At 39.0% G+C, this 25,885-nt stretch overlaps 1 protein-coding gene across 6 annotated transcripts in view; it reads right to left on the bottom strand.

Moving 5' to 3' along the window:
• Positions 1 to 23,413: 23,413 nt before the first annotated feature.
• BANK1 (B cell scaffold protein with ankyrin repeats 1) overlaps positions 23,414 to 25,885 on the bottom strand; it is a 430,151-nt gene continuing 427,679 nt past the window's right edge. For all 6 annotated transcript variants that reach the window (XM_027117009.1, XM_027117008.1, XM_027117004.1 and 3 more), the window contains exons 15-17: positions 25,721 to 25,776; positions 24,423 to 24,487; positions 23,414 to 24,170 (exon numbers count right to left, since the gene is read on the bottom strand). In XM_027117009.1, the coding sequence (XP_026972810.1) occupies positions 24,428 to 24,487; positions 25,721 to 25,776 (116 nt within the window). In that variant the 3' untranslated portion in view covers positions 23,414 to 24,170; positions 24,423 to 24,427. The remainder of the gene's footprint in view (positions 24,171 to 24,422; positions 24,488 to 25,720; positions 25,777 to 25,885) is intronic.

Raw genomic sequence — 25,885 nt, 5'->3', positions numbered from 1 at the left:
TTATTTCTTTTCCTTCTCTGATTGCTGTGGCTAAAACTTCCAAAGCTATGTTGAATAATAGTGGTGAGAGTGGGCAACCTTTTCTCATCCTGATCTTAGTGGAAATGGTTTCAGTTTTTCACCATTGAGAAAGATGTTGGCTGTGGGTTTGTCATATACGGCCTTTATTATGTTGAGGTAAGTTCCCTCTAGGCCTACTTTCTGGAGGGTTTTTATCATAAGTGGGTGTTGAATTTTGTTGAAAGCTTTTCCTGCATCTATTGAGATGATCATATGGTTTTTATTCTTCAATTTGTTAATATGGTGTATCACATTAATTGATTTGCATATACTGAAGAATCCTTGCATTCCTGGGATAAACCCCACTTGATCCTGGTGTATGATCCATTTAATATGCTGTTGGATTCTGTTTGCTAGTATTTTGTTGAGGATTTTTGCATCTATGTTCATCAGTGATATTGGCCTGTAGTTTTCTTTCTTTGTGACATCTTTGTCTGGTTTTGGTATCAGAGTGATGGTGGCCTCGTAGAATGAGTTTGGGAGTGTTCCTCCCTCTGCTCTATTTTTGAAGAGTTTGAGAAGGATAGGTGTTAGCTCTTCTCTAAATGTGATAGAATTTGCCTGTGAAGCCATCTGGTCCTGGGCTTTTGTTTTTTGGAAGATTTTTACTCACAGTCTCAATTTCAGTGCTTGTGATTGGTCTGTGTATATTTTCTATTTCTTCCTGGTTCAATCTCAGAAGGTTGTGCTTTTCTAAGAATTTGTCCATTTCTTGCACGTTGTCCATTTTGTTGGCATATAGTTGCTTGCATTAATCTCTCATGATCATTTGTATTTCTGCGGTATCAGTTGTTACTTCTTTTTCATTTCTAATTCTATTGATTTGAGTCTTCTCCCTTTTTTCTTGATGAGTCTGGTTAATGGTTTATCAATTTTGTTTATCTTCTCAAAGAACCAGCTTTTAGTTTTATTGATCTTTGCTATTGTTTCCTTCATTTCTTTTACATTTATTTCTGATCTGATCTTTATGATTTCTTTCCTTCTGCTAACTTTTGGGTTTTTTTGTTCTTCTTTCTCTAATTGTTATAGGTTTAAGGTTAGGTTGTTTTTTTGAGATATTTCTTGTTTCTTGAGGTAGCATTGTATTGCTATAAGTTTCCCTGTTAGAACTAATTTTGCTGCATCCCATAGTTTTGGGGTGGTTGTGTTTCCATTGTCATTTGTTTCTAGGTATTTTTTGATTTCCTCTTTGATCTCTTCAGTGATCTCTTTGTTATTTAGTAGTGTGTTGTTTAGCCTCCATGTGTTTGTATTTTTAACAGATCTTTTCCTGTAATTGATATGTAGTCTCATAGCATTGTAGTTGGAATAGATACTTAATACGATTTAAATATTCTTAAATTTACCAAGGCTTGATTTGTGACCCAAGATATGATCCATCCTGGAGACTGTTTCCCTGAGCACTTGAAAAGAAAGTGTATTCTGTTGTTTTTGGATGGAATGTCCTATAAATATCAATTAAGTCCATCTTGTTTAATGTATCATTTAAAACTTGTGTTTCCTTATTTATTTTCATTTTGGATGAGCTGTCCATTGGTGAAAGTGGGGTGTTAAAGTCCCCTACTATGAATGTGTTACTGTCGATTTCCCCGTTTATGGCTGTTAGTTTTTGCCTTATGTATTGAGGTGTTCCTTTGTTGGGTGCATAAATATTTACAATTGTTATAACTTCTTTTTGGATTGATCCCTTGATCATTATGTAGTGTCCTCCTTTGTCTCTTGTAATAGTCTTTATTTTAAAGTCTGTTATGTCTGATAGGAGAATTGCTACTCCAGCTTTCTTTTGATTTCCATTTGCATGGAATATCTTTTTCCATCCCCTCATTTTCAGTCTGTATGTGTCCCTAGGTCTGAAGTGGGTCTCTTGTAGACAGCAAATATATGGGTCTTGTTATTGTATCCATGCAGCCAGTCTGTGTCTTTTGGTGGGAGCATTTAATCCATTTACATTTTAGGTAATTATCGATATGTATGTTCCTATTCCCATCTTCTTAATTGTTTTGGGTTTGTTATTGTAGGTCTTTTCCTTCTCTTGTGTTCGGATCGGCACCGATCCTCAGTGTGGGAATCTCTCTGCTTTGCCCTCCGCACCCCTGTTGCTGTGCTCTCCTCTGTGGCTCCAAAGATTCCCCCCTGCCATCCCCTGTCTCCACCAGTGAAGGGGCTCCTAGTGTGTGGAAACTTTTCCTCCTTCACAGCTCCCTCCCAGAGGTGCAGGTCCCATCCCTATTCTTTTGTCTCTGTTTTTTCTTTTTTCTTTTGCCCTCCCCAGGTATGTGGGGAGTTTCTTGCCTTTTGGGAGGTCTGTGGTCTTCTGCCAGCGTTTAGTAGGTGTCCTGTAGGAGTTGTTCCACATGTAGATATATTTCTGATATATTTGTGGGGAGGAAGATGATCTCCACGTCTTACTCCTCTGCCATCTTGAAGGTCTCCCCTAGACTAGGAGTGAATTTCAATTGAATTACTTGATGAGAAGAGTAGAATAATTTAACATTGACTTCTGTTAGGTTTCTATTTAACAAATATGTCAATATTTTTTCGTCATCTGTCGCTTTGTGTTACATCAAGAATTCTGAACTCAATATATCAACTTGTCCTGTGAATATGTCAGCATTTCTATTTTGTTTTCAGGTTACCAATTATGAAAACATTACAGGAGGAGGAAACAGTGCACTCTATTCTCACATGCAGTTCAATCCATTTAAAATCGAGGACAGAGACTTTTTACTTTTCAATCTAGAGTCTCCTTAAAACAAAAGGCAAAGAGTACAAAGTGGCTCTGTATCCGCCCATTTCAGAAAAATATACTTGAAACACTTGACCTTAAAATCGGCCATGAGCACGGAAGATTAGTGATAGAATGAGAGTCAGGCAGAAATGTGAAGTGGACGTGGATTCTCTCTAAGATCCTCCCTATATTTAGGTTTCTTCCGTACTTCAGATGCCCCATTTCTGGTGGCTTGTTTCGCAAAGTTTATGGCTTCTATATCATTCACATCTCCATCTCTCTTGACGTTTCTCTGCTGGAATCTCTTTTAGAATCTAGAGAATTGATGACAATAAATTGCAACTTTTAATAATATTAATAATAATTTTCAAATACGGTAATTCAGATAATCACTAATTTGTACTTGTTCAGATAATTTAGATATTAATAATTACTTCGATAAATCAATTTTTTGCTACTGGGCTAATGTACTAATGAGAAAGGGTCTGAAGTCTGCCACCCAGTTAACACATGTGGCTTCTCCCAGCCTTCTGATTGTCTATTTGGTAGTACTGATACTCAGTTATTTATTGAATGCTTGACAATGGTCTTGTGGTACTAGCAATCTATATCTTATTAAGGATGTAGTCATAAGCTTATATGGAGAATTGGCCAGGCTGTAGGTGGTAAGAAAAGTTAGGACTTACAAAATAGGTGGGAAGAAACCATATGAGAGACTGAACTACACCTCTGATTCTCCCAAATAGAATAAGGTTGTTCAGCATCTTCCCATGCATCATTTTTCCAGAAAGCAATTCATATTATGATTGTCTCACATAGAATCAAATTTAGTGAAGAGGATAGTTTTTAGTTCTGATATGTCAATATTTAGAAAAAACAACTGAACACTGGCAATGATAATTTCTATAGAGCTTTTAGCTTTGCATCAAAATTCATCTCTGTACTATCTTAGGTGGCAGAGATCTTAGCTAGGGACCAACTGTTTCCACTGCTGATGCCCAGATAGAGGTAATGCATAGGAGGAGCAGGCACCAGAAGTCAACTTGCATGAGGGACTGAGGAAACGTATAGGACACACTTGCTCCATTAACAAAGTAGCTCCTGATTACATTAGTAGTCACTAATGTTTGGCTCTCTATTCAGTCATCCTATGGCTACATCTGAGTCCAACAAGAGGTAGTTCTGAGCTCTAGTTGCAGATCTGCTATTGACTCAGAGTAAAGACTTGGACACTGACTTTATTTCTGGACCTTTTCCCCCACCAAGATGAAGAGAATATCTTTCTGGTATACATTTCAGTAATCTTCTGAAGAAATAAAAACTAGATAACATAATGATCCAAGCAAGAATAGGCAGTCTACAATTTAAAGTCACAGATAAATCTGTTATATATTGTCAGAATGGTGAAATCATTTTATTAATAATGTGGTTTTTCAACATGGTCTAAATGTGTGTTTTTTTGTTTTTTTTTTTTTTGCGGTACGCGGGCCTCTCACCGCCGTGGCCTCACCCGTTGCAGAGCACAGGCTCTGGACGCGCAGGCCCAGCGGCCACGGCTCACAGGCCCAGCCGCTCCGCGGCATGTGGGATCCTCCCGGACCGGGGCACGAACCCGTGTCCCCTGCATCGGCAGGCGGACTCTCAACCACTGCACCACCAGGGAAGCCCCCTAAATGTGTTTTTGTGTCATTTTAGGAGTAGTAGCATGGATCTTACACTCGTTTCCCATTCCTTTCTCTTTTCTTTTTTTTTTTCTGGTATCCCCCCGCCCCGCCCCTCCCCCGCCTTCTTCAGTCAATTTCCTTCAGGCTTTTCATTTCCCTGTCAGTGATACCCTTCCTGCATTAGAGTCAGGAAAAGTGGGATTTCTCATATCAACTCCAGACAGCATCTTGTTTTTGCGCCTTTCTTAAAGGATAGAGAAGGTGACTTGCTTCCTCATTTCTAATTTAAGATGTTGATTTGCAAAGAAATCTTAAAGCAGCAATTTCTATTTCTTATGCTGAGTTTCAGAGGTTGGTTGCGTATCTATTTTTGTGAGTTTGTAAAGGGAGGTAAGTCTCTGAACAGATTGGGAACTAGAGATTCTATAGGCTTTAAAAAAGAAAAACTCTCATTTTTGCTAGAGGAGTTAGCTGATTTTAAAACCTAAAATGAGCCTCATATTTCTGTTCCTTTGGGGCTTATTCTGCATCTTTTGATGACCGATACGTGCAGTTCCATGTTCTTCTCAGCTTTAGTGCCTCTTCCTCACACAGCTGTCAGTGCTGCAGAGTGTGGGCTTATCTGTGGGCAGGAGAGCCCTCTGGGTGGGCACTGTCTGTGCCCTCGAAGGCAGATGGCGCTCAGGGGATGGAGCAGGCGCTTTTTCGCTGTCCTCCCACTCTACTCTCTAATAAAGATTCATCCTTGGTGTCTGCAGCACAGACATGGGGAGGTTGATTAGCCTACGGGTTCCATTGTCTCTGTTTACAAAGAAAATAAAGTTTATATGGAAGTGATGCAAATGGATAATTTAGAGTAATGAACCATACAGGAAAGGAAGGTTGATGATGTAGACAAACCTGGAATGAATGGAAGCTTGAAAAATAATTGCTAAAGAAGTATGGGAAAAAAACAAAACAAACAAACAAAATGACCCAGCAATCCCACTATTGATCATATACCCTGAGAAAACCATAATTCAAAAAGAGTCACGTACCACAATGTTCATTGCAGCTCTATTTACGATAGCCAGGACATGGAAGCAACCTAAGTGTCTACTGACAGATGAATGGATAAAGAAGATGTGGCACATATATACAATGGAATGTTACTCAGCCATAAAAAGAAACAAAATTGAGTTATTTGTAGTGAGGTGGATGGACATAGAGTCTATCATACAGAGTGAAATAAGTCAGAAAAAGAAAAACAGATACCATATGCTAACACATATATATGGAATGTAAAAAAAAAAAAAAGGTTCTGAAGAGCCTAGGGACAGGACAGGAATAAAGACGCAGATGTAGAGAATGGACTTGAGGACACGGGGAGGGAGAAGGGTAAGCTGGGACGAAGTGAGAGAATGGCATGGACATATATACACTACCAAATGTAAAATAGATAGCTAGTGGGAAGCAGCCGCATAGCACAGGGAGATCAGCTCGGTGCTTTGTGACCACCTAGAGGGGTGTGATAGGGAGGGTGGGAGGCAGACGCAAGAGGGAGGGGATGTGGGGATCTATGTATATGTATAGCTGATTCACTTTGTTATAAAGCAGAAACTAACACACCATTGTAAAGCAATTATACTCCAATAACGATGTTAAAAAAAAATAGTATGGAACTGCCTCCAAATGTCCTTTCCAAGAGCAAATTTACAATCCTGAATGAGTCCTAATGCAGACATTATTTGATAGTTGTGATCAAATGAATTACAAGCTTTGGGGCATTACCCGTCTCAGAAGCCAAGGTTATTTAGGTTAAATTAACTTCTAAATGTGCACTTACCTCTTTCACCAGGTACTGAAAAGCACAAAACACAAAAGCATGACAGTCTAGTATCTAGCGTGAATCTAGTAGAAATAGCTGTTCTTAAGTAATACCTATTCTTAGATAATGCTTAAGTCTATTACAAATTTGCTCCCCGTCCATGTAACCTCTTCATCAATATCAACAGAATGTATTTTACTTTGAACTAGAGAGAGAGAGATGGAATAATGGATACAGTAGGAAGGCCAAGAAAAGAGAAGATTCTATTTGAAATGGTTAAGGGGAAGCAACCGCTTAAAAAAGAAATGAGACTTTGGAAATGGTGTATGCTTCAGTAGAGAGGAGAGGTGGTGATTTATTTTTTTTCCTCCATGGTTACAATTCAATAAAAATTTTCAGCTATTGTTCTGTCTCTCAGCAAGACAAGCCAGAACTACACTGATTTATATATTTGTTGGCATCTGTTGCAGTCCTCCAGTAAGTGGACACCATAATGGAATCAGAAGTGCAAACGATTTACTGGGGGCATTGCCTGTGAAAAATAAAGGGGAGGGGGACAGGTGAGCAAGGAGAGGTTGTAGACTGCACTGCATGCCCAACACCTGTGAAAAAACAGGGAGAAGGAAGAATCATTAGGTTGGAAGAGTGGAAGGCAGTGCCACTCCCAGAAGGTCTTGGTGAGGATGATGAGGCTCCCAAAGCTGACGCTGATTATTAAAGGAGTCCTTTCTCATGCATGTTTTGGGGGGCGTGGCCTCAGTGTGAGCGCCCAAGCTGATGCGGAAGCCTGGGATCTGACCTGTCAGCATCCCACGCGCTTCGCAGCAGTTTGTCTCTGAATGACTAATTGAGCCGTGTCCTCCTGTGGCTAACTCACTGTAATTTTATGTCTGACTCCTATTTATTTATTTTTTGGATTTCATTTCTTTTCTAAAAATATATCTTTATTAGAGTATAACTGCTTTACAATGTTGTGTTAGTTTCTGCTGTACAACAAAGTGAGTCAGCTATATGTATACCTATATCCCCATATCCCCTCCCTCTTGTGTCTCCCTCCCACCCTCCCTATCCCACCTCTCTAGGTGGTCACAAAGCACCGAGCTGATCTCCCCGTGCTATGCGACTGCTTCCCACTAGCTAAATAGTTTACAGTTGGTAGCGTATATATGTCAAGGCTACTCTCTCACTACATCCCAGCCTCCCCTTCCCCACACCCCCATGTCTGACTCCTGTTTAAAGTCTAGCAATTTCATGTCCTTTCTCACGCATATTTGCTAGTTTTAGACTTTATGTTCCTGTGTTGAGGCCTGAGAGTTTTAGTAAATGTTTCATTAAGCCTCATCCCTTTATTTCTCTGTCATTGGCATCTGTACCCGAGTTGCTCTGATCATTTGGGCTGTTTCCATGAGACGTATGACTTAAAGAAAATTTGCCTGAGTCGTGACTATGCTCCGTCCCACAGCCGACACCGTGCGAAGTACGGCTCTTTCTGATAATATTTTTCGCTAGCACATAGTCACACACCATTTTTACCATGTAAGTCTATCTTCATCTCTAAGATCAAGCACAGTTGTTAGGAAGGACGACCCTCCCCCCAAACCCCCAAATTGGAGCCTATTTGAGAGGACACAGTGGTGGGGCAAGGGAGGGAATGCTGACTCTGCGTAGGAAGAGTATCAGTGGCTTTTCTGCCCCTAAACCTGGTTCTTCTTCCCAAGATGGTGGTAACAACATTCTAATTCTGATATAGTCCCATCAGGAGGAAGCATCTGCGACCTCAGACTCAGCTCTAAACCCAAGCACACCACTGGGCCAGCATGTGTGAGAGGAATGCAGACACCTGCATGTCTGAGCCTGCAGACATGCAGACACCTGCATATCTGAGCCTGCAGACACCTACGGTGTTTCACCTGCTTCTAAAAAGTAGTGAATCAGTAAAGCTGGATAGCGAGGCAGATTTAAGTTGCCCTGAAGTGACTCCTGGGCTTTGCTCACTTCTTCCTATTAGGGCTCACCAGGATGGAATATTTTCACTCTGGGAGGAAAGAACAGTGAAGAAGGATCAGGAAGGCAGTTTTTAGCATTGAAATGATACCTTTCTAGATTTTGTAAAAAATGCGTATTTTGGGTGGTTTGAAGGCAAGAACTTAAAAAACTGATATTGGGATGGCTGCTTTGAACAAGTTTCCCACTCCAACGTAGCTTGCTGTAGAATTTAGCCTCATGTCCACTAAAGCCAGCCCTTCCATCCTTCATCCCAGAATCGAGTCTGGATCTGTGTACTACACAATACTTATTTGTGCAGATCCAGGGTTTCTTCCAAATAACTTGGCCAATCCCCTCTGAATGGGTAAGGATGCTTTCCAAAGATGAAAATTCCTGGAGGAAAAGTAAGTTACTAAGAACCTTAAGATGATTAGTGTCCATACAACTGGTATTGAAAAGAGTTCAGTTAATTAAAAAAATGTTTTTGAGACTTGATTCCGAAAAGCAATTGGTTATTCTGTTATGGGATGCAGAATCAGAAAATTAATTGATACTACTACTAGTTTTTATCCGTATCATTTCGAAATTAAGCTACCGCTAAGTCTATTAGGTGAGAATCATACCTATCTGTTCTCTTCACTGCAGAGTGAAACCACTCGTCAAAGGGTTGTGTCAGGTTGGTGCCCAGGGCAAAGGTTTACTGTTGTAACAATTCTGTCAAAGCAAGTTTGGGGCCTGACAGCTCATTCCTTGAAATATTGCTGGTGGGCATCAGCTCAATAAGGGGCTCTAGTGTGGGTCTAGTGCTAAGGTTTACTCAGACACACGGCTAATAGGAAGAAACCTGAATTAGTATTATTTCCATAAAGGGCAGCATTTCTGAGTCCCTGTTCTGATTATGACCTCAGGTAGCCATTTAGCATGCTTCTTAATTGCCCATCTGGCCTTAGAAATACACCATTTCTATTATGAAACAAGGAAGATTCTGCAGTGGAAAAGTTTGAGTATTTCTGGAACTCGGTAGATTTAATACCAGAAGTATTACCCTTGAGTTAAGTGTTCAACAGTTAGGTGTGTTCAACAGCTTAGGTGAACCTAAGGTTTTTATTTGAAATTGTATTCCCTAATGGAGTTAATGAGACTATACTGCTGGAGAAATTAAGTTGATTCTTTATGACAGCACACATAAAAGCAGGTCTTCATTTTACTTCCTTACCAAATCTCTAAATTGAGGCCTTAGTTTGCTCTGTTTAGTTTGCTATTCTCCTTTTGGCACTTGGTGAAATAGTACATATTTAAAGACTGGTATTTTGGAACTCTGTAAACCACATAAGTGTTTTTGCTGGGAGAAGTTATTTCTGTTAGTTGCTTTCTTTACTTACAAGTTGACGGTAAAACATCATGAAGTTTATGCCCTATATAAATTGCTTTAATTATGTTGGGTTTATGTAACTTCTTGTTTGTATAGGCTAAATGTGTGCATGAAATTTTTGCTAAAAACTTGAGAAGCTTGTTGAATGTCACAGTAAATAAATCCAACCATATTTAAATCAAAGTATTTACTCTTTTGGTTTTCCTTAAGTCTCGATCACGAAGATCATTGTCTTTGCATGATGATACTTCATTTTGGTAATTAAGTGGGAGGAACAGGCCAGTATTCTCGTCAAAGCAATCCCAGATGGCAAGTGTAATTCTTAGACTTTCAGTTTACCAACATAAGAATCCTTTCTACCCTCTCCTCTGTCCTACAGAAACAAACATGGCCCAGATGCCGTGATAAATGTGTGGGATTCATCCTATATTTTTGCAGGAACATTTGTCATGGCCAACTCTAATTTAAGACCAAGAAATGCTTTCAGCTGCTTCTATCCAGTTGCTAAATCAAATGACAGTATCAGAAAGAAATTCGAGGAATTTTGAAATGACTGAGAAGCTAATATATAATGAAAATCCCAGTAGAAAATTAAAAAGCCAGCATAATACCTGTAACACACATTTTTGTTTGCCCAGTGACCTACAGGCAAATTGGACTGTCAAATGTAATAAAACTTTAAGGAAGTTTAAAAATCTTATCATTGCCCACTTTAATTACACTGATTGCTGTCTACTCAACTGATAAGACAGTTGCACACAGTGTTTAAGCCCCTCTGGACAGACTCATTTTAGAGAGTATCTCTTTGTCCTTTCTGTTTTAATGTCCTTCCATTGAACTTACCTTAGTTGTTTTACAGGACATTGAACATGAATAGAACTGAAGACATGTCACACCTGCTTTTCCTATTTATATACATTTCAGGGTTGGTGATGGTGGTGTTATGGTGAAAATCCAGATCTCCTAAAAACTCTTGTGTTACTATGTAGTACCTAATTCTTGGTTTGTCAAGGACTCAATTTAATTTATTTTGGTAAATATTTATAGAGTATTCAAAAAGTGGCCTGGTTGATGGTAGGAGGGACATTTTACTCATGGTTGATAACAAGACAAAGTGTTGGGGAGAAGAGGATAAGACAGAAAGTACTTAGCTTCTTAGGGTAATTCCACTCTGCCCTGTGCTCTCTGTTCATTTGCATGCTTCTGTCTACCAAGTGGGTTCTTATTTATATGCTTTCTATATGCAAAACCTTGGGTTGGGTGGGTGAAAATGTCATATGAGCAGTTATCTAGGAAAGGATTTGAGTTACAGATATATAATGAGCTTCTTATATGATAAGTGGTTCATAATTATCATTAGTAATAAATTAACTTATATATTTCCTAGGACTTCTGTAACACAGTACCATAAACTGGGGGCTTAAAACAACAGAAACGTATTGCCTCACAATTCTGAAGGTCAGAAGTTTGAAAGTAAGATGTTGCCAGGGCCGTGTTCCCTCAGAAACCTCTCTGGGAGATCCTTCTTTGGCTCTTCCCGTCTTGGTGGCCATTGGCTTGCAGCACATCACGTTCTTCCCTCGAGAGTCTGTGTCTTTACGTGGTGTTCTCTCCCTGTGCGCCTCTGTCTCCTCTTCCTAAAAGGACACCAATCTTATTGGATTAAGGGCCCACCCTACACCAGTATGACCTCATTTTATCTTGATAACATCTGCAAAGACTCTTTCCAGATAGGGTCACCTTCATAGGTCCCGGGGGTTAGGACTTCATATCTTTTAGGGGGATACATCGAAACCGGAATCTCTGTGTTTTGATTTCTCCAGTCTAGAGTGTTGGTTACGAGCACAGAAACAAACCTGACCATCTGAGCAAATGGGAATTTATTGTGAAGATATTGGGAAGTGACATAATAAATGGGACCCTGGGGGACTGAACTAGGAGAATGGACAGGAAATAGGGGTCCTCTGAGGGATAAGCAGGCAGAACTGCAGCCAAGGTCATGCCACAAAAACAGTCTGACCTCTATCCTCTCCCTGCATGATGATTAATTTGACCTCAACTGTTGAATCAGCATCCCAGGAATGAGTGATGGACAGAATTTAGGAAACTGTGTCAAGGGCAAATTGAAGAAGAATATACCACTCTCATCTTATGAAGAGGGAGGCTGCAGTGGGAGTGAGCAAATTGGAATGATTTTCTTCTGAAAATCACTGGGAGTGATTTCAAAATCATAGTGAGTTGGGAATTTTCTCAAAAGGATGATGGTAGTGCTGATAGCAAGAGGGGAGGGAGATTCAGATGCTGGCTACCTAAATATGACAAATGTTTGTTGCCAGGAGGAAAGGTCTGTGGCACCAAACTAAATATTCAGTTTCTCAGGGATTACAAAGATCCTCAAGTTCGTAAATAAGAAAGATTAGGCTTTTTTTGGCCAATATACTAGTTGTAAATTCTATCTCAGGTTAGCTTTAACTGACGTCTTTGACCACAAATGAGTATAAACATTAGTCTGTATATTTGTTCAGTACTTGCATTACTTCTTAAATGAACTCTTTGTTGCTGTCCTTTGGGAACTTACCACTGGAATCTTGATGCTTTTCTTACGAATTTGAATGAGAGCTTCATACATTAGAGATGCAAGTATTTCTTCCAATGTGTCCTTATCATTTTAATTTAGGCTCTGCTACTTTTCATAATATAGCTTTTCTTTTTGGTTTTATATGCATTTTAATACAGTAAACTGATATTAAGAAGGATCTGTGGTAGATTTATTGTATGAAGAGGCCTGATTTTTTTTCACCCCTCCGTGAAGAATTATAGTTGATTAAAAAATTAATCCTTTTAAAAAAAATTAAAGTATAGTTGATTTACAATATTAGTTTCAGGTGTACAACATAATGATTCAATATTTTTATAATTATACTCCATTTAAAGTTATATTGGCTCTATTTGCTGTGCTGTACAATATATCCTTGTAGCTTTATTTATTTTATACATAATAGTTTATACCTCTTAATGCCCTATCCCTATCTTGTCCCTCCCCCTTTCTCTCTCCCCACTGGTAACCACTAGTTTGTTCTCTATATCTGTGAGTATGTTTCTGTTTTGTTATATTCATTTGTTTGCTTTATTTTTTAGATTCCACATATAAATAATATCATACAGTATTTGTCTTTCTGTGACTTACTTCACTAAGCATAACACCCTCCAGGTCCATCCATGTTGTTGCAAATGGCAAAATTTCATTCTCTTTTCATGGCTAATATACCACTATATATATATCTTCTTTATCCATTCATCTGTTGATGGACAGTTAGGTTGCTTCCACATCTTGGCTATTGTAAATAATGCTGCATTGAACATTGGAGTGCATATATCTTTTCTAATTAGTGTTTTTGTTTTCTTCCTTCATGTATCCACATCCTTTACTTTTTATTCTCTTTTTATTCTCTCCCATATTGACTTTGGGTCAGCCACGTGACTGACTTTGGGCAGTGGCATGCAGTAAAAGTGGCAACAACAGAGGCTTCAAACAACAGGAAAAGTATTTGTGCAATTGTCATCTCTCTCCTGCTCTCTTCAGTTGCTCTAAGACTGTGCTAGGTCTACGCTGCAGGTGGATGGGAAACAGTGCAGGGTCAAGTTGTGAAGTGCTAGCCCAGGTCATCCCAGATTAGCACAGCCAGCTGACCCCTAGATATGTGAGCAAACCCAGATAAGATCAGCAGAGCCACCTACATAACCCAAAGGTTAGTGTAGTCATGGGCGGGAGTTCAACAGCAAGCCCTCACATACTTTTGAGTTAACTAAGGTTCACAGCGCATAAGAAGGGGGTTTTACGGTTGTTTTCTATGCAGCCTGTTTGTAGAATAGGCAATTGATAAAGTGTCCATTTTAAAATCACCAACTATGATTGTGTTATTTGTGCTCCATGTTGTTGGCTGATATTAGTGGAAGGAAACTGTTTTTAAAAATATGTTAAAATCAGGGGCTTCCCTGGTGGTGCAGTGGTTGAGAGTCCGCCTGCCGATGCAGGGGACATGGGTTCGTGCCCTGGTCCGGGAGGATCCCACATGCCGCGAAGCGGCTGGGCCCGTGAGCCATGGCCGCTGAGCCTGCGCGTCCCGAGCCTGTGCTCCGCAACGGGAGAGGCCACAACGGTGAGAGGCCCGCGTACCGCAAAAAAAAAAAAAAAAAATTTAAAATCTAATGCTGATGTTGGTCAAATATTAACATTCCATTGTATCGCCATGCCCTAGCGTGCACTGGGTGGGTAAATTTGTATGGATAAAAATGAGAACAGTACAAAAAAATATTCCATGATGGACTGATTTAGTGAGGATCAAAGGATTCTTCATGCGGTAAATCTGTATGAGAGAGGGGATTGCTGGCTAAAGAAGAATACAGACATCTTAAAGGCGAAAGTTAAATGTATTTTCAATAAGGGATGATGCATACAGTGTCCGATCTGCTATTATCCCCTCTCTGTGGAGAACAAAGATGTAACAATGTTGTGCTAAAAGGTCAGTGTCATATTTTTCTGGCAACACTGATAAGGTCATGCCCTTTCCCCTGAGGACATCAAACCCAGTGCTTAGGGACTGTCAGGTAACTCATCATTTCAAGAAGAGCTTATTCCCAGCTGTCTATTGTTTCTTCATCAAACCCATAATGGCCCTTGATCTTAAGAAAATCTTAGTATTTAGTCCAGAGGTAAATAAAATGGATCAGAAGGCTATACCAAGTTTCCTCACTGGACCACTGCATTTGATGGACGGAACTCTCCTTTAAGTGCTAGTGTCAGGAATGTCAGGAATGTCTGCTCAGCCTCACAGCCTAGGAAGGAAAATACATCTGAGCAAATGATATTGTGACTCAAACTAACCTGGGTCACCCATTAGTATTCAATTCATTGACTTCTTAAAAAACTTTTTTTTTTTTTTACCTTTGTGTATCCACTATATATATATATATATATATATACGTAAATTTTTTTTTTTTTTTTTTGCGGTTCGTGGGCCTCTCACTGCTGTGGCCTCTCCCGTTGCGGAGCACAGGCTCCGGACGCGCAGGCTCAGCGGCCACGGGTCACGGGCCCAGCCGCTCCGCGGCATGTGGGATCTTCCCGGACTGGGGCACAAACCCGCGTCCCCTGCATCGGCAGGCGGACTCTCAACCACTGCGCCACCAGGGAAGCCCTATCCACTATATTTAAAAGCTAAAAAAGTTTTATAATCCAGCCACAGATCTGATAAATGTTTTTTTTGGTGCCAGGCTTTGTAAAGTTTGTTTTTCTGCAATCTGGACCTTCAAAGTATGGTTAAAGTCAGATTATAAGGTTATGAATAATGAGGGTTTGAACATATTTAAAGAGGAAGTAATCATATTCAACAGAATCTAAAAATTTTGTCAAGAAGAGAGCTAACAAAAGAAGAACTAATCAATGAATAATTTAATGCTGTTGCCTTGATTATAGATGTAAGTGAAATTCTTCCTGAATTTGTAACTTGGTATCTTTAGATTTTGATGAAAAAGTGAGTTTAATGAAGGTCATTTGCTTTAACTAAATATTCTTAAGAAATAACTTAAAGAGAATATAAATTCCATAACTAGGTAGTCCATGAATAAAGAAAGGTTTGGCTGTACCTTTGATAATACTGGCATTTAAGTTTACTAAAGTTACTCTGTAAGGTATTATATATATGCTTAGATTATATAAAGTGCAAAAGGATTTTATTCTGATTATAAATATCTGAGTAATCTGATAATATTGTATTAGATTGATTTGAAAGTTGGAGGAGGAATAAGATACTATTTTATGAAGCAGATAACCCAGATGATAACATTTATTCATTTAACAAACACCAAGTAAGCACCTGAAATGTGAATTGAGTACCTGAAGTGAAAATTGGGCAGTGGGATAAATAGATTGGAAATTTCAGTCAAGAAAAATGTTATCGGATAAAAACTAGTGAAAAACGGAGTTAAATTAGACCCTTGATGTGACTCAGTGTACTAGTCAGGGTTTCATATAAGAAACAGAAACCATTCTAGATATTTCAATGAAAAAGGAATTTAATACAAGGAATAAAGAGGTTATAAAATCTTTCAAAGAGCTAGAGGAGTTGGCTTAGGTTAACACTACTGTCTCCAAGATCCAGAAGTCAGGAAGCAGTTGTGCTTATTACCACCACCACTGGCACAACTGCCTCAAACCCGTGAAGCTGGTGACTAGACCCTCAGATGTGGATTGCATTGGCCACCACCAACACCACCAACGTGAGTCCGACCTCCTGGCCAGCCTCCACAGCAGCAGGGAGGTGCTCTCTCTCTCTCACCTGCATCTTCCATATCTCCCATGAGACCATCTCGTTGGTGGAACGTGTATCACATGGAGCCCCTTCCTGCTGGAGAGCCTGACAAATGTCTGCATTAGCCTCCCAGAACCTTAAGTACAGGGTCTTTATAGAAGGGGATGAAAATGGATGCTAAATGCACATCCTGCACTTTTGGTCTATTTTGAAGACTCATTGTAGCCTCCAGTAAGTTTTTTAGGAGATGAACAAAAATATCAGGAAACTTTCCCCGAACTATTATACATTCACAGGTAAACCTCACAAGTGGCGAAAGCTTAACTGTCAGAATGTGATACAGATCCCCATGGATTAAAGGACTTTAGACATACAGTCCAAAATTTATCTTAAAATAAAAATTTAACTTCCATATTTAGCACAAAGAGAACTATTACCACCTCAATTGTAATGTCCCTAATGATACTGAATCCAGCTTTACTTGTTTATTGTACTTCAAGATAAGTACTGACTAAAGATGATGATGATAATGATAATTCAATGTTTACTGAGCACTTACCAAGTTTCAGGTGTTTCATAAGCATTATTTATTTAATCTTCAAAACTACCCAATGGGGGGCTTCCCTGGTGGTGCAGTGGTTGAGAGTCCGCCTGCCGATGCAGGGGACACGGGTTCGTGCCCCAGTCCGGGAAGATCCCACATGCCACGGAGCGGCTGGGCCCGTGAGCCATGGCCGCTGAGCCTGCGCGTCTGGAGCCTGTGCTCCGCAACGGGAGAGGCCACGACAGTGAGAGGCCCGCGTACCGCAAAAAAAAAAACCCAAAAAACAAAAAAAAACTACCCAATGAAATGCTACTACTATCAGTTCCATTTTACCCATGAGGAAACTGAGAATTAGATTAATTGACTTGACCAATGTAATACAACCCACGAAACTTTACCCTCCCCTGTCTTCTCCACCTTGGCGAATGATACCATCATCCACAAAACTGTTCAAGTCAAAAAATTCCAGCCTTATTCATATTCTTTTTTCTTACCTCCACATCAAACCCACACCAAGCACTATTGACACTACCACCAAAATGTGTCTAAAATAGTCCCCTCTTTATCACCTCAATTATCACTCTAATCCAAGCCGCCAGTATCTTGTGAATACCACACTAGCCCCCTGACTGTCTGCTCTTGCCTATTTACAATCCATTCTTTGTTCTGCAGTCAGAATGAATTTTTCTGCTTAAAATATTTCAATGGATTTTCACTGCTGCTTTAAAAATGTGCTCCGAGTATTAAATAGAATTTAAAGTACCACTTTGATTACCAGGGAAGTAGTGAGTGATTTAAAAGTTAGAGGATGAAATTTTAGTTTTCTGAATTTTTTGGTTGTTTTGGGTATCATTGCTAGCAGTGTTGGATCCCATGTTGGGTCTGCATAATTCAGAATCCCACATAGGCAAATGTACTGAAAACTTACTAAGTTCAAGAAAGTCATACAGATAGCTTATTATTCACACCACTCTAAAAGGTTCCCATTTCTGTGTTTTCAATGCCAGATGTGTATCTATACTGAGGGATTGTGATATTGGAGAAAAACAGCTAAACACAAATGTAAAAGCAGGTGCAGGTGGTAACAGAAACAGAGAATACTAAGGGAGATATTACAATTTACTGAAACATATCAAAGGAACACAGGGCATTCACATTTCCTGGTGGGTAACTATAAGAAATAGAATAAATCCGTACTATAGAGAAGCACTGTGGATATCTCAAGGAAAGGAATCTTCTCTCAGTAATGCTCTTATTAACGTGTAAAGATAAGAACTGTGTGGGAAGGTCCCACTCGTTCCTGGAACTAGTTTTCAGTAGTTTGCAATATTAAAATTTATATGTTTGGTGGTGTGGTGGACATAATTCTAAGGTGGCACCGTGATTCCTACCCCCTGGTGTCCACACTTGGTGTTAACCGTTTCCCCCATTGTGTGTAGGTAGGACTTTTGACTTGTGACAGAATATGGGAAAGTGAAGGGTTTCTCAGATATAATTAAGGTCTCAAATCAGTTGAATTTGAGATAATAAAACGACATATCTTGGGTGAGCCTGTCTCTTTCAGGTAAAAGCCCTACATGAGGGATTGGGCCCCCTTGAGATGAGAGACTCTCGTGGGCTTGATGGAGTAAGATGTTGATGACACCCATGTGGTAAGTTCTCACGTGAGGCCTCTAGGACATGAGGGTGGTCTCCAGCCAGAAAAATAAGGTGCCCTCAGTCATACAGCCACAAGGAAACGCATTATTCTGTTAACAACCTGAAAGCAGATTCTTCCCCATTTGAGCCTCCAGATGAAAACTGAGCCTGGCTGACATCTTGTTTGTAGCCTTGTGAAACCCTGAGCAGAGTACCCAGCTAAGCTATGCCCAGATTCATGACACATCGAAACTTTGAGATCATAAATGTGTTATTTTAAGCTGCCGAGTTTGTGGCAGGTTGTTATATAGCATAGAACACATGTAGCTTCAAAACTAAGAACAAATCTGAGGCTTTGTACTTGGACAATTGATTCCTCTCTGGTTTGTTATATTCTCTCCAGCTTGTTGCCCCTAGTGCAGCTGAAGTGTTCATTTCAAAATGCAAATGTGACATTCTCTTTGCTAAAATCTCATTTATGATTTCCATTGTTTTCTGGAAGAAACAGAATCCTTAATATTGCCCTGCATGATCTATTCTTATCATATTCTGTTTCTCTTTGCCTGCTGTGCTGTGGTCATACTGGCTGTATTTAGGTTCTCAGATGTTGTTTCTTTGTGCCACAGGGCTTTTGCACCTTGCTATTTTCTCTGGTCTTAAACTATTTCTATTCTTTTGTGGTTTAAAAAAAATTTTTTTTCGAAATAATTTTTCTGCGGTATTCCGAAGAATGTTGCTATTTCCCCGGTTTCCATTTCAGAGGCTGAAACATGAGCAGAACCTTCACAGATATTTACTTTTCTGGCTGAAGAACTGGCTTATTCTTTAGGAAAGCATAATGTTTGCTTCTCTATTATCTTTTTCAAGAAGGTGAGGAAGCAGATAGCTCTTATAGTCACAGATGGTTTGTTTTGTTAAATCCTAAAGTATCTCGAGACCAAAATCCAATTGCGAAGGTGTATAAACATCTCACTCAAAATAAGCCCTAGAGATCTGCTGTACAACATTGTACCGTATTTTACACTTAAGAATTTAAGAGGGTAGACCTAATGTAAGTGTTCTTATAAAATAAAATAAGATGTATATAAAATAAATAAAATATCTCAGTCACAGTACTATAATATACGGAAATCAGGGTGAAGAGAACATATGGTGATCGTAAGTAAGGTTCTTATGCTCTTCAACAGTGTTAATGACAAGTCATCTGCTGGGATTCCCTGAGTCTGCTGATGCAGAAGATCTGGGAGGTACTGGGCATGACTTGTCTGAGTTACAAAACATCTCATTTTGCAACATTATGACAAATGCCAGTGTCTTGCAAGGATGCTTAAGACTCCTGAGGGTGACTGCAGATGCTCTCAATGAGTGCCAGGCATGAATGCCAAAACAGCCTCAGCTTACACTTCCCCGAACCCCTTGCCTTTCTTTTTCTCGAGTGAAGAAAAGAGAAAGTGCTAGTGGCAAAACCATAGCACTTTTTTTTTTTTTTTTCCCGGCATGCGGGCCTCTCACTGTTGTGGCCTCTCCCGTTGCGGAGCACAGGCTCCGGACGCGCAGGCTCAGCGGCCATGGCTCACGGGCCCAGCCGCCCCGCGGCATGTGGGATCTTCCCGGACCGGGGCACGAACCCGTGTGCCCTGCATCGGCAGGCGGACTCCCAACCACTGCGCCACCAGGGAAGCCCCAAGGGCAAATTTTGAATGCCAAATAAGTCTCATGCATGCCACCACTCCCCTTACCCTCCTCCATCATTCTTCACGGCAAACATCACTGACTGATTTTGACACTGTTTCCCACTGAACCCAGGTTTCAGACTCCGTCTCAACATATCACAGCAGGCATCCTTCATCCAGTTTTTCTTTTCCCATTAAATGGAAAATGAGACCAGCTTACATATACATAAAATGTAAGTCAGTGTTTTTCAAACAGTATAGATTTCTTTATTGCAGGATTAGTTAGTCTTCAATACTTGGATGTCTAATATGCTCTTCTAAAAGGGACTAAAATACATAGCACTTTCTCATCTCACTTGATCACAGAAACCCTTTTAAATTGAATATGCGCGAGTTCCTTGTAACACAATTTGGGAAATACTGTACTTTACCACTGATGGATATTTCTGCTTGAAGCTTCTCATGTTTATGGGTGATCCAGGTGGTCATTCAACATTTTGTAAACATTGGTTTTGTAAATAATGATGTGGATTTGAATCATAAGCTATAAGGCTGTGCCTAAGAGCCAGTCAGATAACAAGTCAGCCTAGTGTATCACACTGTATTCACATTTCAGAGAGGATTATTTTTTGCCAACTGTCTTCACTGAGAATTTACTTGGAACCAAAAATATACTAAGCACCTATGTCTCATTTAAGCCGAGTGACCGTGTATCTCAGCTTATGCTGGAGGTATGCCTGCCTTTTTTTTTTTTTTTTATCACAATCATTAGCAGTACTGCATTTTACCATCAAAAGTGTCTTAATAGTGTCCTAGTATTAATTAAATAATATTTTTACTTTTAATTCTCAAACCACCTATGCTGATGTTGGTATTGATAACCCCACTTTACTAATGATTAAATAGGGCTCAGGGAAACTGGAAAACTGGCTTAGTTTACATAGCTAGGATATAGGTGAGTCAATATTCAAACTACGTTGGTCTTTCCTCAAAGTTCATGCTGTTGAATGCAATACTGCACTTCTCATGTAAGCACATGATGTCATTTAATACCTGTAAAATTATGTAAGAATCTGCATTTTGAAGATGAGAATATTGAGGAAATCATATACTGTAATTTATAAATTTGAGGCCTATTTTATTTATTTATTTATTATTGGTTTTGGCCGAGCCTCACAGCTTGCAGGATCTCCGGGATCTCCCCGACCAGGGATCAAACGTGCCCCGTTCAGTGGAAGCACGGAGTCCTAACCACTGGACGGCCAGGGAAGTCCCAGGTCTATTGTATTTAGAATCTTGTTTTTGCTGTCTTTTGTGTGGCAGTCCCTGCCTTTAAAAGTCAGCTCCACAAAATAAGGAAGGCCAACAAGTATGGTTGGCAGGTACAGTTACAGAAAGTACTGCAAGGGGGGCCTCATACCAGCCCTGTGCTAATTAGCTGGGAGTGACTAGATCAGGCTCATGAGCAGACCTCTTTCCTAAATATTTACCCATTTAGAAAAGCAATATGCAGTAAAATTCAGGTAAGTCCAAGTTATTAAAATCAGACCCCCTGAGTATTAGAAGAAGGAACTCAGATGAGCAAGTGCTTAGAGCATGAATAGGATATAATAATGACTTAAGTTACAAGGTCATTTTCATTAGAACAATACTGAGAACAGTCTCATTTTCTAAAAATTGGAGTCTCCACAGGTAGCATAATCTAATGTTTGATTTACAAAAATGTATGAGTCATCTATTCTTTTGAGTACTTAATGGTCCATTTAAGTTACGCCATATGCACTTCAAAATATAAACACTGATTTATGCTATCACACGGGTTTCCACTTCCAGATAATTCCATATAAAGTTAACTGTTTTTATTTTAATAACATTCTTTTAAGTGTTAATCCCATTTTACTTTATAGTGTAGATCAGAGTTTCCCAACCTCGAAGTGTTGACATTTTGGACAGGACATTTCTTTGTCTTGTAGTTTATTGGATGTTCATTAGCATCCCTTGTCTCTACACACTAGATGCCAAGAGCACCTTCTCTGAAGTCATGACAGTAAAAAGTGCCTCCAGATATGGCCAGATGCCCTAGTTGAGAACCACTGGTCTAGATGCTGCTGCTTCTTTATCCTAGAAAACTAAGTAGAAAAGAAGGCAATTAATTTTAAACATAAAATTCTTTTGATAACATTTAATACCAGTCCAAATTTCTCTAGAAGTCAGAGTCAAGTAAATTTAAGAGGAAGGGGCTGGTTCTTGTGTACATTAAGAGTAATGGATTGGGAACAAATCCAAATTGAGGAAGGGATGATAGGAAAGATAAGGTATTTTATTACCTACTGGTTGCTCAGGCTTCCAGAATCAGCACAAAATCTTCGGAAGATTTCCCATACAGGTGTTTCCTTTCTGGCAGTGACTAGGGCTCTTAGACAAATGCCCCAAATCTCCAAGGAAAGCTCACATCTTCCTAGTCTCCTAGTCTAGATCCTGACATATGATCTCTTCCATCACTAAAAACAAACTTCTGGAGAGTGGCTCAAATTTGATAGACAGTATTCTGTATGTTAAGAATAAAGTCCAGAGATTAAAAAATATTGCTTCCTTCTGGATATTCTGATCTGGGATCATTCCTAAATTTGGATTACCCTTCCTCCGCCTCTGCATTTCTCTACTTTTCATCTCTTCCTTCAATGCAACAGGCATGATGTGAACTTCTCTGATCCCCCAACTCCAAACTTCTCTGTCTTCTATGATCTGGACAAGCCTAATAAGTCAAGGAGGGGAGGGACCATGGTTCAGGAGTCATAGGGAGGACCTCAGTTATTTTTGGTTTCTTTTCCTCCCTTTCATTGTGATGACAAAGTAATAAGATTTCAAGGACCAGAGTATCTAGGGAAAGAGACTATTAAAGGGGCTTTTTGCCATGGTTTTATTCTAAACTAGCCCAGTTCAGAAGGATAGAACGTAGAGGTGCTGACTTTAGATTTCTCTCCATGTTAAAAAACTGAATAACATTCTTGCTTTATCTCCCACTTCCACCCTGAATTGCGTCTCAGGTAAGAAATGATCTAATTGCTTTGTAATTAGAAAAGCTGACATTTTACCTGTTACTGGATTTCACGTTTTTAGTAAGAATAAAATTGACAGTGGAATTGTAGGCACCAGTCACAGGCCTATATGGAAATTCTTACTTTAGAGATAATAGACACATTCCAATTTTATAGATGAAGAAAATTATAGAAAAGCAGTTGGTTTTCCTATTGCTTTTCATGACTCTTTGGGTGGGACAATCCATAGAAATGGGGGCTCAGGATGTGGAAGGGCATTCCATTTCTTGAAAGCTCAGATGTGAAACTATGGACCAAATTTCCAAATGTCATAATCAAGAAGCACCTTCTATTAGGGATTGATCAAACTACTATGTTATTTTTAAAACTTGAGCTTAAGAGTGTTAATGGTCATGAGAAACTTATGGGCAGTGTTTTGCAGAATCACTTAAAATATATATCCCTATAAATCACTGTTTAGAAGCTAGAAAAAAATCATTTGTGTGTTTACTTTATGGGCCCTACACAGTGAAATTAAAAAAATATCTGGTAGACTTCTCTCTGTAAACTGGTAAGCAGAAGAATTTAGTGGTTAATTCTCATACATTTATTTTGAAAAGTCAGACATAGCTTTAAACATTTATTTAATTTGCAGTGGGTAGAAATCATAGAATGATAAAACCACATTCTATTCTAAGCTTATAAATTGCTTCTAAGAAACGGGATGATGAAATTATAAACCTTTTAATAGAGAATATAGGTTGTGGAAATGTATATTAATTTGAGACACAGAAAGTTAAAAAAATAATGTTCTCAAGGTTATATGCAAACAGGCTCTAAAAAATGGAAGGTTGCTGCAAACATGGTGTGACAATAATAATGAGAGCTCTGAATGTGAGAAATTCAGAAAATAGACCACCCACTGGAAAAGCAAATATGTACAAAACAAATGTGTATTTTTTATGCTTATTCTAAGTGTAGCGGGGAGTAAACGATTAAGGTTAGCCCATTAAACAGGCCCAGTAGCTTTGCTACAGAGCATTTAACTTCTCTGCTCTTGTTTTTCTTCAATTTTAAAAATGGGAAGTAGCTGCTTCAGTGGCAAAGTGCACTGTAAAACTCAAGAATTTTCAAAGAATTCAATTGCTCTGCAGCGTTTAATTTTCATGTTGATACACTCATCTGAAGCAGGTATAATGCCAATAACTTGTGGCAATAACAAGTTCTGAAATTCAAAAGCTTGCTTCTGCTTCCATAGTATAGATTTGTCCTGAAGACAGCAGGCAATCCAATGCAAGCCTGCTTCACCCAGAAGGTGTCTGCAGATTTTTGAGTTCTATTATAATAACCTGAAAATAAGATCACAGGAAATGTATTAGTGACAAAGGGATCATCATCTGAGATTGATTACCTAGCATAAAACCACCCCTATAATAAATCTTTCTAAAGAACAATCACCTTTACCTTGAAAAATACACATGTTGATCCTTTCAGGAGAAGATAATGAAATATTTAAAGTATTCTGTGTGCTAGACAAATGATTCCTTCAGTCCCTAATAAGCCTGCTTTAGGTTTTCTAAAAAATACAGCTGGTATTTTACCTTGTTTAGTGATCTTTCCTGCAACAGAAACCAAATTCCTTTTCAACTTGGAGTCGAGCAGGAAGCTAAGGAAAAAAAAAAAATAGAGTTAGCATTTCTTCATTTTAAGGCTGAACAAAGAAACATGATAAAGTCATAGTTGCCTTTCACAGTCACAGAAAAACAGCTTTGTAGAGGCAACTGGAAAGACAGTCCTCCATCCTTAAAGGAAAGAGTCATTGTAAAGCTCAACTACATCAAAGTCCTTCAGTTCAAATTTTATTTTCTTTTTGAGGGAGAATAGCCTAAGCGTTGGGAATTTGTATTCTTTTCCTCTTATCCAAAATCTTGCTCAAGATCGTCCTCCAGATCTTGTAGAATAATCTTTGTTTAACAAAGATATTTTCATAAACTCCTGGGGCTAGGTGGTACCTCACAATTCTGCTACAGTCAAATGAGTCTCATGAGTCTGTGTGCTGTAGACCCATTAGGTCCATATGTGCTGTAGACCCATTAGGTCTATAGCTCATTGGTGGGCCACAGAATGATCCAGAAACGCAAATACTTCAAGCAGTTCTCAAGGGTGGATGACTTTTATAATTACGTATGATTTATTTGAAGCATAAGAGAGCTTAAGGAGTTATTAAAATTTGGTAAACTAAAACGGGTTTGTTATGGGCCCTAATTCTGGATTTTAGCAAGAAATCCAGCTGCCAGATGACCCTGGGTAACAGTGCAAATGTCCTACATCACATACGTAGATAGTTGGAATAGCATGATTTTTTATGAAGAAAAATTTGTGGACAGGACATCAGTGGTGTTGTCTTGAACTGGTCTTGGTTCTCCATTGCTATTGTCTTTCCTTAGTGTTATTTCTGGCTTCTTGTTAGCAATTTACTTTTGGTTAACTTTACAATGTGAAGTAATGCGTATTTATATAACAATATTTTGGCATTACATTTTTTCTTAACACTAGACTTTAAGGATTGTATAAATCGTGGTTCAAATAGGCTCATCATGTTCCTTTTGCTAAAGAAGATGTGTTTATAACTCCTCTAAGATTTATTTGGTCTGTTGAATTCATCCACACTTGGGCCTCGGTGCCTTTTTCCTTTGAGTTCTTTCTTTGCTTTTTTCAGAACAGTTAATTTCTTTAAATTATTGCTCATGGATTTTGCACACAAATGCTTATGTGACCTATTTAGTTCACATTTGTTGGAATGTCTCAAAGCATAGTCAGCATAGAACGCTTTCATATTCCTTCTCAACAAAGAATTCTTTTTTGCATTTTATAAAAAATGAAGAAATATACAACCCACCTTATTGCCAGAGGGTATGTCATATGACACATTTTCATTGTGGGCATTTTCATTACCTAGAAATACAAACTCTGTTACTACTATCTCTTCACTTGTTCACACATTTAATAATTCCTTTATTTAGCACTTAAAAATACATATGCAAAGAATAGGATATGGGTAAAG

The sequence above is a fragment of the Aethalodelphis obliquidens genome, unplaced genomic scaffold (genome assembly GCF_003676395.1).
Source record: "Aethalodelphis obliquidens isolate GAN/ISIS:26980383/991018 unplaced genomic scaffold, ASM367639v1 scaffold17, whole genome shotgun sequence".
Taxonomy (NCBI): Eukaryota; Metazoa; Chordata; class Mammalia; order Artiodactyla; family Delphinidae; genus Aethalodelphis; species Aethalodelphis obliquidens.
Note: the sequence above shows the minus strand (reverse complement) of the source record. Positions and strands in the feature narration are given on the sequence as shown.